Below are 17,887 nucleotides of genomic sequence, written 5' to 3'. Positions count from 1 at the left end.
CCTTGTGGTCTGTTGTCTCTCCGTGTCGGATGTAGGACCGGAAAACCGATGCTCATACATGGTATGGGATAGTACAGGAGAACATGAGGACCACAGGAGATGTGCGTCTTGTAGTCCTGGCGTGAAGACATTCAAGAATGACTGATGTTGTCGAGTCACAGTGAAACTGTACTAGAATGCTGGTGATTTCAAGAAACATGTGACTGTAATAGCAACTGTCTCAGTATCAGGGACACGTTTAATAAAAATACTGGTGGCCTGAATGGTTTCCTTAAAGATACAAAATGACTGAATACGTATGGCACATGTATCGTTCTCTCATTTGACGAACTCTAGTAGTCACAGCTAGGTCCTGACTGTTGACATATTCATTACCGCTTTGGTCAGTAAATAAACATTGATACACTGGAAAAATCACCTGCCTCTTATATCAGGTTTTCAACCGTTTGAAAAATAGCTTTCGCCCATTCTGACCAGGCTCCGTTTAATGACGGGTTTCCTTAGTTTCGCCATGCCCCTGTGTGACATTGTACCTTCCCACCTGGAAAATGTATCCGCCGGGAAAGAAAAAAATGACATGTAATTAATCAGCTTTTATTAGCTCCTGAAAGGAGAGACCTGTTCTGTTATGTTCTCGTTAACGATATGACTACCTATCCATATTGGAGCGATGACTGATTGTGGAAATTGAGAATAACTACCTTGGCTTAATGTAATTAAACAAAAACTACGCTCATGAATATTGCGTTTGTCTTGAATGACGCAATCCATGTATAGCGTACATTTAATAGATTCATAATGGAGATTTCCATCTGGAAATCAGTTAACGACAAATTTCATTCGTGAAGATCACATCCTACAAAAATCAACGCTGTGCAGTTACCATTGTTCATAAGTCTTGACATTTCTACAACCGCGGGGTTCAAGCGCAGTCACAAGCTACAAAGTCTAATGGCAAGCTTGTGTCGGGCATTTTTTTCAATTAATAAGGAATTGCAATTCTCTAAGATGTAAAAATGTATGTTTTTGACATTAATCATCAGCCATTACAGCATAAACGTGACTCTTCCATCGTCTCTACTTCTTGAGCACGTAGACTTGTCACGTCGCACGTGACTGGCGCATGCGAGCGAATTTCCGGCCTCCGAAAAACCGGAAGTTTCCCAAGCGGAACGCTTCGGAACCCCTCGGATTATCTTCTCGGGTGTCTCCTTAAGACGTTGATCGGATTTCTTTCTGACACGCCCACCAAACACTACGTGTGTCTTCAAGTGGCGTCGCCGTAATTTTGTTGCGGGACAAAGGAAAGACTGAGGAAAATTGACATGAAATTTAATCAACATTTGTTATAATTACAACGTTTGTAGGTTCTTGAATCAATCATTTTCTGATCCGTGTCATTTTATTCGCCGCAAAAGTCCGCAAAAATATTATCAAAAGTAAAAAATGTTTGATTGCTACTCTGAAAGAATACGACTAGATTGCATGTCCAATCATCCGTCTGTGGAAGATATTTTTACATGGAAATGTCCAGGTATTCCATTACATTCATTAGCTAATCAAAATGATATACGTCGCTCATCTAGCAGTTGTCAACTAACAATAAAGGTAATTTACTTCAAACGGCGCTGTATGGTGTGTTTTATTGTTGTGAGCCCACGCCACCTCGGGGCTCGGGGCTCTGTCTGGGCTCCCCTGGTGCTACCTTGATCACGTGAGAGAGCCATAAAGGCCGCTTCTCAAAGGTGGGCCTCCAAGTGTGGAGCGCAAATACAGGTCGACTAATGTAATTACTGTTCACTTACGCTAATTACGGATCCCGCATGTATATTGTATTGTTATATTGTCACATTAACGTAAAACCCCTGGGAATACTTGAATACAGATAAAACTATATTCAATAACATCCTGAAAATGTATTCACGTTGCTTAGAATACGTTTTTATCACATCAGTGTTTTCATGGCCGACCTCATGTTATATTTATAAAACAGCATAAATAGCAAAAGGATGTCAGCACCTGGATAAAAAAGGTTGTCGGTGGCATGTGAAGTTGTTCTAGTAGAAAACACCCTGGTCCTTTCATATTTGGCGCCCTTTTTCTTTGAACACTCGAAACCCAGACGGAGTAAAGACGACTGTCAAAATTTCTAAATAAATATAAAAACACTCACAAACAATCGGGAGAATTTTGACAAAAGCAAGAAAACAAGAATTGTCTGACTGTATCAGATGTCTTTGTGTTGGGATGCGAGCGTGGAACCTGGGGTCTATTTGGGTCAGCCAAGAACGGTCCCAAACACTCATACTACCTGTCATTTTATGCAAATGATCCCACTCCAATGAAGGGGGAAGCAATTAAAAGTAACGTTTTTTTCGCGCTATGGATGGTTTTCTGACAATAGAAGAATGGCTGCGATCTGGGCACACGTATCATTATATTTCCATTACAATCGTCTAGATGAGCAAATCTTCACAAAACGCTACACTGGACAGGTGGGATCGCCATTTTACGCATCATTTATGATCAGTACCCGTATTTAAGGCGAAAAATTAACTTTCAGTATAACAAAAGAATTACATTTGTTAGACAGAGGGGGAGCTATGATATCACGTATAAGGTCCTACGGGCCATTTTAAGGTCGAGCAAAGTGTTAGGGGGCAGTGAAGCCGCTTTCGTGGCAACCAGCTTCAGGGCTCGTGCGAGATTTTGGCGGACCCGGTGGTTAAAATTTCCAGGTGTTTTTACGCGGTACGGGCTCCACTTTAGCAACTGTTTAGTTCCTTAATAGGGAACTGGTCTCCGCTTCATTTGACTCTATTTGTTATGATTTTAAATTGCTACAATTCAAAAGCCGAGGGGTCGACATCATTAACTTTGCTTAATTATGCTACTTTCTTGTAAATAAATACAATATATACATTGTGTATATAGATATTACAAAAGAAGTATTTAGTTACATTTGTATAAATAATTTTAAATTAGCAGTAAAATTATGTAAGTAAAACTGATATATCTGCAATCAGTGATTTGTTACCGTTGACCATTTTGCCAATGGCCATGAAGTGAAGGGTATAAAACGTTACACCTTTCTCCTACCGGGTGTGATTCCAACTGATTGTTGCACTGGCGGACCGAGCCCCTCACCTCCATAAGCGTTTCATGGCTATATGGTTAAAACTATAATTATAACTTACAACGTAATTGTGCACCATTTTACACTTGAATAAGCCAACTCACCATACAAATTTCGAAGCCTTTTTGTCGGTTTATGTGGGTAAGGTGAGGCAGGTTCTACTTTGCTCCCCTAAATAACCCAGTCTAACGTCAAACACTGGATCCGCCCATGTGATTTACAAATGGCCCATTGCAAGACTGATGGTGTTCGCAAGAAGCGCAAGAAAACGTTACAGGCACCCGTAAATATGGCGTGGAAACCCCACTTCATCTTATCATACTCAAATCAGTCGGCCACAATCCTTCCTGCAGTAACCGTATTAGTAACGATTGCTCGTAACACGTCGACATTTGTCCCATAGCGGTTATCTCTTATTAGATTCAGTTTGATATTTTAGATATTTGATAGCAGCTATAATCGAAACAAATTGGACGCAACACCGTATAAACACCTAATTGAATTAACTGCAATTTAGCGAAAGTTTTGAATGCTATCTTAAATGTTATCTTTCCCGCACAACCTGTGCAGGTTATGTCGCTAATGTCGGCACAGCAGTTAGTACTTTAGGGCAGTGTTTCACAGCACGGGTGGCCACGTGCCCGCCTGTCAAAACTGTGCAGTATCATGTCGCTTCGATGTCGTTTATGACCGCGCAAATCTGGTGAGTTTGAGCCTAGCTAGATGGACAGAAGGACAGGGTGTGTTCGTCACGTTTTAGAAAGATATTTAAATGCCATTTAGTTTGTGTTTTTGTCATCCATTGGTTTTCTATTGTTTTCACTATTCAATTTCTTGTAAAACAGGTGTAATTTATTGCCTTCGGAACATTTTTATCTAGCGAAATAACAGTTCAAAATAACGCCATAAAATTCAAATGACAAATAAAACTCGTCATGTCGATGGGTACCATAAAACTTCAATATATTGACATCTTTTCTGGATTTGATGAGACAACGAATCTGGCCTATTCTAATCACAGACCAACCTTACCTTACCTTACCATTGGCGCTATTTCCCTTGACTTCACAAATTTCCCAAAAAAGCCTTTTTAATAAGCCATGTCTGCAGGTCCACAATAGCGGTCTATACTTGATGATTCCGGACTTGAAAGAAAATTGAAAAATAAATGAAATGTCCGTATCTGTGTCAGTGAAATTATTTAGTCGAAACGACATCTTGACATTTGTTTTCATGTTATAAACATAGAAGACGAACACTTATGTGTGTTACCATAAAAAGAAGCACAATGTCGCTATTAACATAGAAAGATGCTCAATTTCGCTGGATATCATAGAAAGACGCACAATTTTGCACGTTAACATAAAAAAGACGCACAATTTCGCATGGTTTCATAGAAAAACGCACAATTTCTCAAGAAATGATAGAAATACGCACAATTTCGCATTTTAACATAAAAAAGTAGCACACTCTCGCATGATATCATAGATTTACGCACTAGTTTGCGTGTTAACTTAAAGACGTACAATTTCGCGTGTTTACTTCATAAAAAGACGCACAATTTCGAATGTTTACATGGAAAGACGCACAAATTCGTGTATTAACTTGATAAAGGGACAAGAAATTTCGCATGTTAACATGCCAGACGGTACGAAGCCACTGCAAATCATAGAAGATGTTGGTACCTTCCTCCACGATTTATGCTAGAGCATCTGCGTATATTAAGAGACTAGCACGTAAATCTTACGCTCAATGAAACGGAAATAGTTTCCTTTGGTACCATATTTAGTTCTGTAAAATATTCATTCTTGATTTCAGCCGAACCTTCTACTGTGTCCACCATGTTATGCGGGCCGCTAATTGATCATCAGCATATCTAATACAAGATATCTGACAATAAAATATTTACAGTTACAACTCTGAAATATAATATCTCTTGAATACCCGCGATTCCTCTGATGTTAAAAACTTGCCATGTGGTGAGAGGGGAGCCCCGGGCTCGGGTGCTAAAAGGCCTTTTTTGAATTATGAGCCCCTATAGAAACCTGACATAATTTTATCTCCGTTTTCACAGAACTCTTAACCAGATTTCCACGTTAATTACAGGTTGTTCTCGGTACCTGCCATTTTGCCATTTCTAAGGCCTTTATTCTAAACGGTATAAATTATCAATTTTGTATCAATTTATAATCAAAGGTATAAAATGATCGGGGATTTTAATGAAAATCTGCCAGATGGCATTTAGCTTCTGTAACTATATCGACTCAATCGGTCGGAATTAATTGAACATTTATAAGGTTGGAACAACAAAAGGGTCTCACGCGGGGAAACCTGTGAAGTCACGCGCATGCACGCGCGAGAATGACATTTGCATGAAAAGTCCGACGAAGGGAATTTAGGGACTGGAACCCTTTAAAAGGAAACACTCGAAATGCGTAGCCCCTAAGGGACTCGGGCACAGACGTCTCGAGCAGAAATTCTGCTAGTTGGCATGGCAACTAAGTGCCCAAAATGTCAGAGATTTTGGGAAAATGAGACAAAGCAATGGAGACGAAATATTTCTGTTTGGCAAATATCATGATACATGGGTTACAACAAACACACCAATAGTTTCACAAATATTTATTTCTCTCTTTGCTTTCATCATAAAATGTGACAAATAAATCTACGCAAGTTAGGTAGACCATAATTTGTAAGAGTAGGCCATATTTCGTATTCTTCTTTTGACAACATACAAGTACACATATACACAACTCACAAAAATTCATACATTCGTCTATTACAGAGTTCATATTCAGTCACTTGCATAGAAATATTAAAAAGATTCTTGATAAAATATAAAATTCAGTGTTTTTTCAATAACATTTTATAGACAAAAGTAGATCAAGTAAGGACTAGGGTTTTATTTAAGTTCCAATTTATATTGGCACCTATACAAATAGAAACAATTATCAAATCCAAAGAAAATAGTGCATATAATATTTCTGAGATTTTTAAAATTAAATAATTCAAGAATTCTAAAAAAAGGACAGAATTTACAACACCACTGCATTACAACAGATAATAACAATGTTTCCACATAGCTGCAGTTTTCACAAGACCACATTTCACAATACTGACGCTACTGTACATGGTAATACTTGTTGAGATGTCTGAGACGAAAAAAGTCCCACCAGTACAACATTCACGAGATAAACTTAACTTAAGTTCATATAACTATCTTTAAAACTGTTAACTTAAAAATAAGTCTGTTTCCATACTGAAAATCACACTTAACATGTAGGTATTCATTCACATACAATCACACATTCTTGAACAAGTTTTCTTGAATGCTAAAAAAATCTTAAGACTATTTTAGATAAAACAGTGTTATTAAAATATGTTAATAGTAAAATCAAGCAATCTATTAATAGAGTAGAGAAATAAATATAGTTTTAAAATCTATGAAATACTAATCTACAGAAAATGTATATATTAAAACAGAAAATCTGAGCAAATGAAATAAGCAAAGTAACGAAACATCAATTATCATACATCAAAAGAATATGGATTTAAACATACATATATAATTAAAAAGGAACCAAATAAAACTAAGCACAGACTAAGAAGACTTTCTTACATATCATATTATATACACAAAATTGGCAAGATTTCAACAGGCATATACAGCTGATACACAGAGTATCCGCCAAGCTGACACTACTGAGTACTGACTACTTAAGCACTGACTAGTTCAGCACTGACTACATAAGCACTGACTACTCATCAAAATAAATGGAAATGTGCTATAGTTTGGTCCTTGTAATGATGAAACAGTCATCAAATGTCATGGTATTGCTAATATACACAATAACTATTTACAGATGATTTTAATAACACTAGGCATTACCTGTTATTAATGATTTAACCAATTTTCATTTTTCTCTAATAATAATAAAAAAAACTCTCTTAACAAAATAATGTGTCTGTGATGTATGACAAAAGTGGTTTCGCTTTTTTACTGAAGTGAGTTTTTCGGCAAATATCCTATTTATTGACTATCAAAACTTATAGACCTATATACCTAAAATCTGTTTCAAATTTTCTTTTGGTTGTGAGTGCACATGTACAGGTAATGCCCAGGTAATGCCCAGGTAATGCCCAGGTACTTATGTCAGGAATGACAAAGTCATTATAACGTGATTTATTAAATGTACATATTTTAACGAATGATTATATACATCATGCCCATAATCCATACATGTACAAAGAAAACATCACCAGTTAAACACGTACATTTCCATGTACTTTTTATATCATCCATTAGTTTGGCATATTAGACATGTACATATAAGACTTATTCTATATTTTTATTTTATAGAAAGACCTTTAGATTCTTAAAACTTGATAAATCAATTAAGCGGGAAAGGAATACATGAAATCACCAATCATATTTGATTAAACGATAAATCAATCAACCAGTCAGTGATGTTTGAAAATACTTGGACATTTTTTACATATATTTTTACACAAGTGTAACATATCAACAGTGCGATTATTCTGTATCATTATCAGGTGTAAACAAAACACGCAATTTACTAAGTTCTACAAACAAAAGAATTAAAACTACTATTTAGTGCAAAAACTACAAACACAGAGACATATACAACATGCAGGAAACACATATACACAGTTGGCACATTCAGACTCCATCATTGACTGAGTAGAATACTGAAGAGTACTTTGGCACAAATGGAATAATCGTGGAGAAATGTTTTATGTTTGACTCCCGACCGTTTGAAAAAGAAATACAAAATTGTTAGCTTTACTAGTCTATGTTAGCACTAAACTACACAGGCAATATGTACACACATACATACAAAACAAACTGGATACTTGAAATCGAAAAAGGAAAATTGTTCAAATTTGTACAAGACAATGCAAAATGTAACTGTTTTAACTACAAGGAAAGTTGATGTGTTATTAAATTCTTGTTCGAAAAGCATATCTAATTTAATCTTTGATTTAGAATAACATTTTCATGGTAATATTGTTTCATTTTCATCAAAATAATGCAAAAATCCTTAAAAAGATAAAATATTAGAGAACAGGAAGTATTCTAGGACAAGAACAACTAGTTGTACAACATGCACACATACTGCAACATAATCTCCAAACACCACTGACTGAGTGGATCATATAATATCATAAATCACTTAAAACAAATGAAACATGAAGAGACACAAATGGATTTCTCAAATGGATTTCTCACATTGTGTTGTGCATGCAGAAATTCCATTAATAACAATGTTAACTAATGGTAATAAAATAGTATCATTTTTGATTGTAAGTCTTAGCATAAAATCTTAGTTTACTTGGCACAAACTGTTGAGATTCTTTGGTAAGCAGACAAAACAAAGAAAATATAAAAAGTATTACAAAAATGGCATTAAAATTACTAAAATCGAACATATCCATTGGCACATTGGATTAAATACATAATCGGAAAACAAATACTGAGTTAGTTAATGTGGCAACTTGGAAGAAACACTTGACGATTTCACGACAAAAAACTACTTCTACACACAAATACTCAGGAAGCTCTGTACATTTGGAAGAACGCTGAATTGTTGTCCACATGAATATCATGTGATACAAAAAATGGAAGACAGTAATGGTTTATTACGTCAATATCATATATAAGATAAAAATTATGCGTAAATGGCACTATAGCCCAAACTGGATTTCTTAATACTGGTTTTTAAACAAAAACAAATTCAACAAAAACATCAACAATTTAGCCCTAAAATTCATGGATTTGCTTAAGTTATCAATGATGTTAACATTACACTACGTTTGATTTGTGTATCTCAGAAACTAAAACCTTTTCAATGATTTTGAATTTAATGATTAAACAAAACCTTATAGTACTACAAGTCATTGAGTAATAACTGTTCAGGATAGACAGAAAACAAACAAAAACTGTCCTGACAGACAGAAAACAAATGTGACCAGAAATGTTTACTATTGCAATATTTATGACTAGCAATTTTAAAACCAGACATATAATTATTGCAAATAATCCCATTTGACTAGAACCAAATATACAGAAAATCATCTAAATTCTCGACTAGACATATTATTCTAATGCACTGTGTAATAACAATTCTCTAAAAAGAATGTAAATATTACGTAGATATTTCCATTAACAAACATATTGAGCTTAGCTTAATCCTGTTACTATGGACTTCAGGCCCCAATTTCTCCAAACTTCTTAAGCTTTACAGGCTTAAGTCGCTTATTTCAATTAGCCAAAATACATACTAATAATGGATTTTGAAAATGAAAAATGTTTTCTTCTAATTAGCATACAGATTTTTCTTATATAATTTATTAAAACTCTCAGAAGTCAGTAAGAAGTAAATATAACGCATATTATAGAACAACAAAAATAGTGAGTTTAGCTTAATCCTGTTATAAGGGACTTAAGATGTTTTGAGAAATTGGGGCCAGATGTTTTGAGAACTTGAGGGTCCTGTTCTAAAATATTTAACAATGTGAAATCTACTTAGTATTGCGGAAGACAACATGTCATGTAATTATCTTACCTATCATGTTATATCTCAAATTTCATTGATTAATTTTCTGGTTGCACCCCTTGGGGGAAAATTTGTATTTGTAAAACTTAACAGATGTCAAATGGTGAAAACTCTACAAACATACTTGAGTATTCAATATCAGGTAGCTATCTAGGTCTAGAATCTAATAAATGACAAGAAAAGGTATCTTTAACGATGAGACAAATATATACATAAAAGAGCAAAAATAATACAAACATTTTCCGACATATACATTGGCAAGACAATTTCATAAAAAAAATATCAGATATCTTACACTAAAGATGGTCCCAAACATACATGAGATAAACTTCATTATGCAAAAAATGATTACAAAAAATACAAGTTTATCAATGTACACTAACATTTAATCCTGAACAGGAGCATTATCAAGGAATGTTCTCTTATTCAGAGACAGAATATTTATTATCATACAAAGTGCTTGCAAGAGATACATTTCTATACAGTTTCAAAGCACTAACAGTTCTGGGAGATTTTGCCTATTTGGCGGGAAGCACCACAAACTGAGGTTTGGTTTAAATATCAGCACATGTTCATTTTTCTCTTAAAGCTCTAAGCACAAAAAGTAAAAGCACTGAAACAAGGCTTCATATAGCACATAGCTACTACATACAGGTGCATACAGAAGATACACCTTAAAACAGAACAAGACATAGATCTAGGATTTCTGTCAGATATCAGATAAACAGAATAATAAAAAATACATTATTTAGTCTCAAACAAGTAAAAAGCATGTTTAAACAACACAATCTTCAATCTTGATAAGATTTGCATATCTATCAGAAAACTGCTGTTTCTTAGTTCACCACCATGACAAGAGTCACAATTTAAGCACAATCCTCACATGAGGTCAAGCACACCCTGTTAGTGTGAAGGTCACATTCTTCTAATGTTCAGGCAACCCTATCTCTTTCCACCATATGGGGTGACCAACACTTACTTGAAATAGCGCTTCATACTTCACAATAACATTTAAAGCCACTTTCCCATCACTGTATTGTTAGTTTGACTCCTGTGAGCTCATATCCTGATCAAGGTCAAGGTCACTGCCATGGTGCGAGGGATCGGCTGATGGGCTCAGGGGCTTGTTAGGGGAGCAGTAGTTATAGCGGTGGTTCATGTGCTGAGAAAACGATCCTGAGTGAGAGAATCGCTTCCCGCATTTCCGACACTGGAACGGTTTCTCGCCACTGTGAAGACGTTTGTGCTCTGTCAAGTGATGTTTGTGCTTGAATGATTTCTCACACAGGTCACAGGCGAATGGCCGAGCACCTAATGGTAATAAAAATAATTAATATATTGACATCAAAAGCAATAAAAGACTTCACAAAATGTGTTGTTGTTTTTTTCATAAGTCCTATGTTTTCTTTACAGAATTTTTTCAAAAATCTTTGATTGTGAAGACAGCTATAACCTGATACGATATATATCATTGCTCTTGTCTTTATTGAAAATAAAAAAAAACACAAATTTCATATGCTAGGCACCCACCTCCCATAAGTAGATCCAATAATTAGAACCATGCTAGATATTCTTATCTTGCCCACGGGCAAAGATAAAATGCCCGTATGGAACTCCTTTTTAACGGTCACCACATTATAATTACCCCCCTTGTTGAAGACTGGACCGTCTGTAGCATCAAGGAAATCTTGCCTTATGGTAATATTTAGAACACTAATTAATTATTTCTCGCTTCAAATGTCACCATAAAACAGTTTTCACGCACCATTCAAGAAATAATGCTTCATTTTCCTTTGAACTATTTAAAAAGACCGATTTGACTATTAACATTAACTGGATCACTGTGCGCGTATCCATGACAATCACGTGCTATCGCATATCCATACGCAATTATTTTCATTAAGCACAAAAGAGTTCCAGCAAAAAATACATTTTTAATTAATTTTGTTTAACTAAGGTGGGAGAAAAAGCATCTACCATAGCCACTCGTGTAAGATAGTTTCATCCCACCCTCGCGCAGGGTGTTTTGCGGAAACTCGGTAAACCTCGTTTCCACAAAACACCCTTCACTCGGGTCGGAATGAACCTCTTACACTCTCGTCCATGGAAGATACTTATAATCTCCATCATTCATCCTTAAAAACTACCTACCCGAGTGTTCATATTTATGCCTGGCGAGGGAGGACTGTTTGCTGAAGAGCTTGTTACACTGGTCACACGCATACATGCCCTCATCTCGGTCCACGCGATGACCCTTCCAAGATTTACGCTTCTTTTTCGATGGCTGGTCATCATCTGTTGACTGCGAATCATCAAAATCGAGCTGTACCTCTTCTGCTTCCATCTGAAAATCAATTTGAGGAAGTTTTGAATTACTGAGGCTTTTGCTACTTTAGTGTACATAGATGTTATTATTTTATTTCATATATTCAGTATTCACCTATTATTTAATCCCTGTTAGTACTTTTTAATATTCATTATTATCTTACATTCATTATTATCTTACATTATCTTAAGAATATCTGTGATGTTGGTGATGTCCAAATGGCCAAAAATCATTAAACCGGCAATTGTTTTTATGGACATCTATTGACGCTTTTTTCCTGTGCTATCCTACAGCCAACATCAGTGTCAATAGCCTATTCTGGTAATGGGTTCCCTCGCAAGGGCATTGTCAATTAGACGAATCTAATCTCAACTCCCAGAACGGACAGAATACATTAATTTGAAGATCGAAGATTATAAACAAAGTCGCAAATATAATCTCACAGTGCATAGCCAAAGCCCTGCATTCAATACTGCAGAGCCTGAACAAAGTAACGAATTTCGGGAATTGTGCGATCAGTTATCAATATGTATCACTCAGTTGTTTGTCTGAAAGAACAATCCAAATACGCCATTCCAAGGATCTGTGTTCCATAAATACTATCAATCATCTTGGTAAATACGCCATTACCGCTTGAGGTGAATCGATATCTCAATTGCCATGGCAACCATTTTGACAAATTTCAATATTTGATAGAAAATGTTTTCAGTAAGCTACTGAACAGCCAGTTTTTTAGGAACACATTTGATTTTATTGGTATAATGGTTTCCTAGCTCTGCAGTATAAAATGAATTCATTATTGATAGATCTACGTGCAAATTCGACTTTAAGATAGCAAGTTGCGCACGACAGAACTATTTAATTTTGTTTGATTAACTTTAGTGTCAATCAATGTCAGGAATCTAGAAGAAGACATTGTTGCTTAATTTAAGAGTTCAAAAAGGTTTGCTGCAATAAAGCACGAGTCCTTTTTGTTTCCCAGCGCATTTAAATGCCAATTATCATTTTTTAGTCGCATTAAAGAAACCTTAAGATGCTACAGTAAAAATGTTGTTCTATAAATGTTCATAGAGTTACCAATTGAGACATTGGCAAACATAATTATACAATAGATCTTGAGTAGCCTATAATCAGAGTATAAAGACTCAAATATCAATGTTATCAAACCAAATGTTTTCTTCAGTAAACAGGATACAAAATTCTTGCACTCCGGATAGGCATTTACGGTGAATTTGGGCGTGCTGGAAAACTCGATCTGGCACCACCACACCAGATGAGTAATACCAACAACGTGCCACTTCTTATTTCCTTTACTGTTTAATTCATGGACAGTCCACTATGACATTTCAATATAGCTTAATCGAATATACATTTACACATGAAATTTAATTATAAAATGAAAACAAATATCTCGCTTTTAGAGGAACTATTTGACTTCAACTTTGATGTTAGATTACTACACATCATAACGTCAGTAAACAACATCACACTTGCTTTTTGGTGAAATGTACAAAAATGTGTTTTCTATAATTCCACAAATTGATTCTTAAACGTATGCAGGAGAACACATAATAAATATTATTATTCGTACTCATATACCAAAACTGATGAAATTTATTATGTTAGTATTAAGGATTTCTAGACTCTAAATAACTTCACTTATTAGTTAGCTAACATGCCACTGTATGATTTTATAATGAATGAAATATTTATGTCAAATTGTCAATGCAATATTCTTTGGTATTTTGATTGAAATAAAAGTTTGCAACGGTAAATTTATATTTAATCCAAACAGACTATTTTGGTTGGTTGAAATTTTTACGAATCAAATATTTGATTTGAAAACTAAAAGCTGTTAAAAATCTTAATTGCATATTATTCAATTGTGCCTGAATGAACCTGAAAACGGTGATATATATCGAGCATTTCGTGAGGCAAGCAGAAACTACAGTGCAGTGTACAGTGGACTGAGGGGGGTGGGGGACAGAAACGCAAAGGGGACACCACACAACATCACAGGGGCCATAACACGCTTGTAAAATTTAACACACAAATCTGAGTTTATCAGTCTTTTTAGTAACTTGACTATTTCTATATATGAGGCTTCAAAACAGCACACGAAAGCTGAACTACATGTAATTAATGAACTTGAAACTTTAACAATACAAGGCAAAATATTCCATACATCTCATCTATAAACTGTTTTGGTAAACTATTATATGAATTTTCTGCAGTCATTTTAAGATCTATTATCCTTTTTAAGACACATTTCCACACACTTTTGATAAGAAAGATATTTCTTTTACATTTAATAATACATTGAACAAGATGTATGGAATAAAGAAAAGGCCCAGTGCTTACTGATTCCAAAAAGAAGAAGTGCTATTCATTTAGAAAAACATCAACTTCTGGATAATACAAAAAATATAGATTTACTAAAAGTTTTTATCTTAATTATTAAACATGGCCTAGAATTTTGTGCAACTGAGCTTCATCTTAGGTGTTAAGTGTAAATAAGAGTAAAAAACCAGCCTGATACGAACATAGCAATCTACCTGTCTCCACGTCTTCTTGCGCATGCGTTTAGGTTTGTTTGACATGATGTTGGCAGCTTGCTGGGCAGCCTCTGCGAGTGTTGCAAGATTGTGGGTTGCTAGAGAGTGTGGGTAAGAGTTGTCATGGTGACCAGGATCGCTACCATCCAATGGAAGTTCAGAATGGGCCATGATTGGCCGAGAGAGCGGAATGCTTGTGGCGTAGGAGCTGATCATTGCATCGCCAGTGTAGGACGGGGAAGTGGAGCAGGCTGAACTTGCTGACAATTTTGCTGCAGTGTTGAAGAGTAGGCTGGAGTTGCTTGAAGCAGGTGTGGTTTCGCTGTTGGTGTTAGGCTTGTACTGCGGTAGCTTCAGGACCGAGGCCATCTGTTGCTGCATTAGTTGGGACTGCATGGATAGAGCGAGGCTGGGAGACAGAGACCCGGACAGATGGGCATTCATGAACATCCCCTCCTGCTGCATGTACTTGAAGATTGGGGAATCTTCAAAGGTTTTCTGGCTTGCATCACTTGGTTTTTCAGTTTTCTCCTCAGTGGTCTGTTTCTCTTCAGAATGTTCGCGTTTCATGCTTAGGTTGAGTGCCTGTGTATCGTCAGTGCTCTCAGGTGAGGTCTGTCGAGATGAGCTACCCCCATGGGCCAGAGGTGGAGACTTTCGTACACTTAGGTCTAGTGGGGTCTCGCCTGGTCTTGTTGTCCGGGACTGACTGGTAGACAAGGGGGCAGCGGCTTTGGTCAGGAGATTCGGAAATGGTTTTGGAACATTTGGAATGTACGTAGGTGATCTGCAGATGTCTCTCTCATGTGCCTGCATGCTGAAAGCGGGCTCGCGACCAAACTTTCTCTCTCTTGCTCTCATGTTTTGGAACCATACTTGCACCACTCGCTTCGGAAATCCGATCTTGTTCCCCATCCTGATCAGTTCAAACTTCTTAGGCCTTGGGTTCACCAGATACTGGGATTTTAGATACGTCTGCTGATCTTCAGTGAACTGCGTGCGAATTCTCATACTCTTCTCATCTACCGAACCATCGTCCTTGTACATCTCCTCGATATCTTCATCATCTGAGGCATGACCAATGCTGCCATTAGTTGTAGACTCAACATGGCTGATGTCTGACACAGTGCTATGTGGTGACTGGCAAGGCTCAAGGTGGGAACGATGATGAACCACATCTTTGTTTTGCTTACAGAGGTAGCGCTCATGCTGGTGCTGGGTAATAGGGTTCTCAAACGTCTCATTGCAGTGCTGACACAAGTATTGTTTCTGTCCATCACTCTGTTGTCGCGGTTTGTCACTGTGGTCATCCAATTTCATGGTAGTGTCCACTTCATTACATCCAGTGCCATCAGTTTTAATAACAACATTCACAGAGACAGCTTCGTTCTTCTCAGTGGATGTAGATTCAGGGCTTGAAACTTCAATGCAGTTCAGCAGTTTGGTGTTGGAGTTAACATCAGGGGAGATCTGCTCGTTTCCAGATGATGTACTGGCCCTGCTTGGTGTGACCACTTCTTGTTTGGTCTGTGCACCGGGGGTCATGCTGCGTCTCGATGGAGTAGGTGGGGGTGAGCTAAAAACACTTCCTGGTGACACAGATCGTCCCGAGTGACTTTGTGGAGAGAAGCTGCGTGTTGATTGGCTGTGAGGGGACATAGAGCGTGTAGATCTAGCTGATGATAGGCTGGACAGGGAAGGATGTGGGGAGGCACTGCTGCGGTCCTTTCCATCGCTGGGCTTCATCCCTGCTAGGCCAGGCAATCCTGTCATGTGGGAGGCAAGTGGATGATGCATCGTAGAATACATTGGGTGTAGGAAGCCGTCAGAAGTGGCAAGCATGTGTGGAGGGTAGAAGAATGGTGAGATCCCCTTCTGTGTGGCACTGTATGGATGATGCAGGAAGTGCTGAGGCAGTGACACTGGAGCCGATGACATGGACGGTCTTGAAAACTGTGTCAGCATGTGGTTTCCACCAGTCTTCTGGCTCGAACCCACCACTGACTGCCCCTGAAGGCCTGACTGCGTATGATGTCCAGACCCCTGGGATGTGGAGCTGTCCCGTCCGCGTGTTGCTGATAAGCCCCAGCACTTCTTGGAAGTTGTGTGGGAGGAGAAGGAACCAGAGTGAGAAAATCGCTTCCCGCAGTTCTGACAAACGAACGGTTTCTCGCCACTGTGGATGCGCACATGCTCCTGCAAAGACAACATTAGGTTACTGCTGATTCAAATCACTCTACACGTACAATTTTTTTCATTTTCATTATCTGGAGGGAACATTCTGTTCCTTTTTTTGCTTCCTTGTGAAGTGTTTCATTTATTTTAAATTTAATTATTAAGTTAGATAAGTCACAGAAGAGGCTTTTTATCAAACATAGTGATGGAAGACAACATTACCTTGAGATGGTGTTTAAACTTGAAGGCCTTGCCGCATTCAGGACACTTGAATTTGCGAAGGTCGGTGCTCTCGTTGTGGCTGATCATGTGACGCTGCAGGCGGTACACGTTCGCAAATGTCTTGTTACACACTGCGCACACCTGTGATGTTGGGGAGTGGAGGGTCAGGTGCTTGTCGAGCTGCGACTTCTGGTGGAAGGTCTCATCACATTTTGGGCACATGAACTTGAGGGGTTTGTCTGCATGAACATCGCGCATATGGTCACGGAGGATTATAGCACGCAAGAATGTCTGGGGACAGTGCATACACTTGAGGACAATCTCTTCCTCCTCGCTGCCAGCTTCTGTTATAATAAACACATGGTTTGTTTCACTTTATCAGTATTAAGGATCCAGTATCAATATTAAGGATGGCATTTTATGTTAAATGATACTTTTATTAAAAACTCATGCCATTTATTTCCTTGTGTATATTCAGTTCTTCAGTAAAGGTTGGTATATCTATAAGAAAAAAAAAATTGAAATAATAATCTAGATTCCAGAAGCTGCTAAATTGATTTAATTTTCATACTTCATTAGATTACCATATCACTCTACAAAAATATTTCATGCCTCTTCCTTACCTTCATTGTTCGCCTGTTCCTCGGTATCACTCACAGGTTCAGGGTAGATTACAGCAGTATCACCCCGGTTCAGCAGCTCGGCAATACGTGCCTCCTCACTCTGTCGACCTCGGTGGCTGGCTGGGTTGCTTGTTGTGGAATCAGGTGCTGCACTTTTGATCTCTTTCAAAAGAATGGAGAATGCTATATATAAATTTGGTATTAAATTGGACCATAGTCAAAAGTTTGATAAGGATCTAAATTCATAAATTTAGGAGCTGATGTTAAATGTT

The 17,887-nt window shown here is 37.3% G+C and overlaps 1 protein-coding gene across 3 annotated transcripts in view; it reads right to left on the bottom strand.

Annotated features, from left to right (window-relative positions):
• Positions 1-5,743: 5,743 nt before the first annotated feature.
• Positions 5,744-17,887, bottom strand: part of LOC128234774 (zinc finger E-box-binding homeobox 1-like) — a 28,857-nt gene continuing 16,713 nt past the window's right edge. For 2 of the 3 annotated variants that reach the window (XM_052949276.1, XM_052949277.1), the window contains exons 3-7: positions 17,616-17,777; positions 16,993-17,336; positions 14,584-16,791; positions 11,866-12,058; positions 5,744-11,025 (exon numbers count right to left, since the gene is read on the bottom strand). In XM_052949276.1, the coding sequence (XP_052805236.1) occupies positions 10,754-11,025; positions 11,866-12,058; positions 14,584-16,791; positions 16,993-17,336; positions 17,616-17,777 (3,179 nt within the window). In that variant the 3' untranslated portion in view covers positions 5,744-10,753. The remainder of the gene's footprint in view (positions 11,026-11,865; positions 12,059-14,583; positions 16,792-16,992; positions 17,337-17,615; positions 17,778-17,887) is intronic. The other variant, XM_052949279.1, reaches the window with a different exon arrangement.

The sequence above is a fragment of the Mya arenaria genome, chromosome 5 (assembly GCF_026914265.1).
Source record: "Mya arenaria isolate MELC-2E11 chromosome 5, ASM2691426v1".
Taxonomy (NCBI): domain Eukaryota; kingdom Metazoa; phylum Mollusca; class Bivalvia; order Myida; family Myidae; genus Mya; species Mya arenaria.
This window is presented reverse-complemented; position numbering and strand designations above follow the sequence as displayed.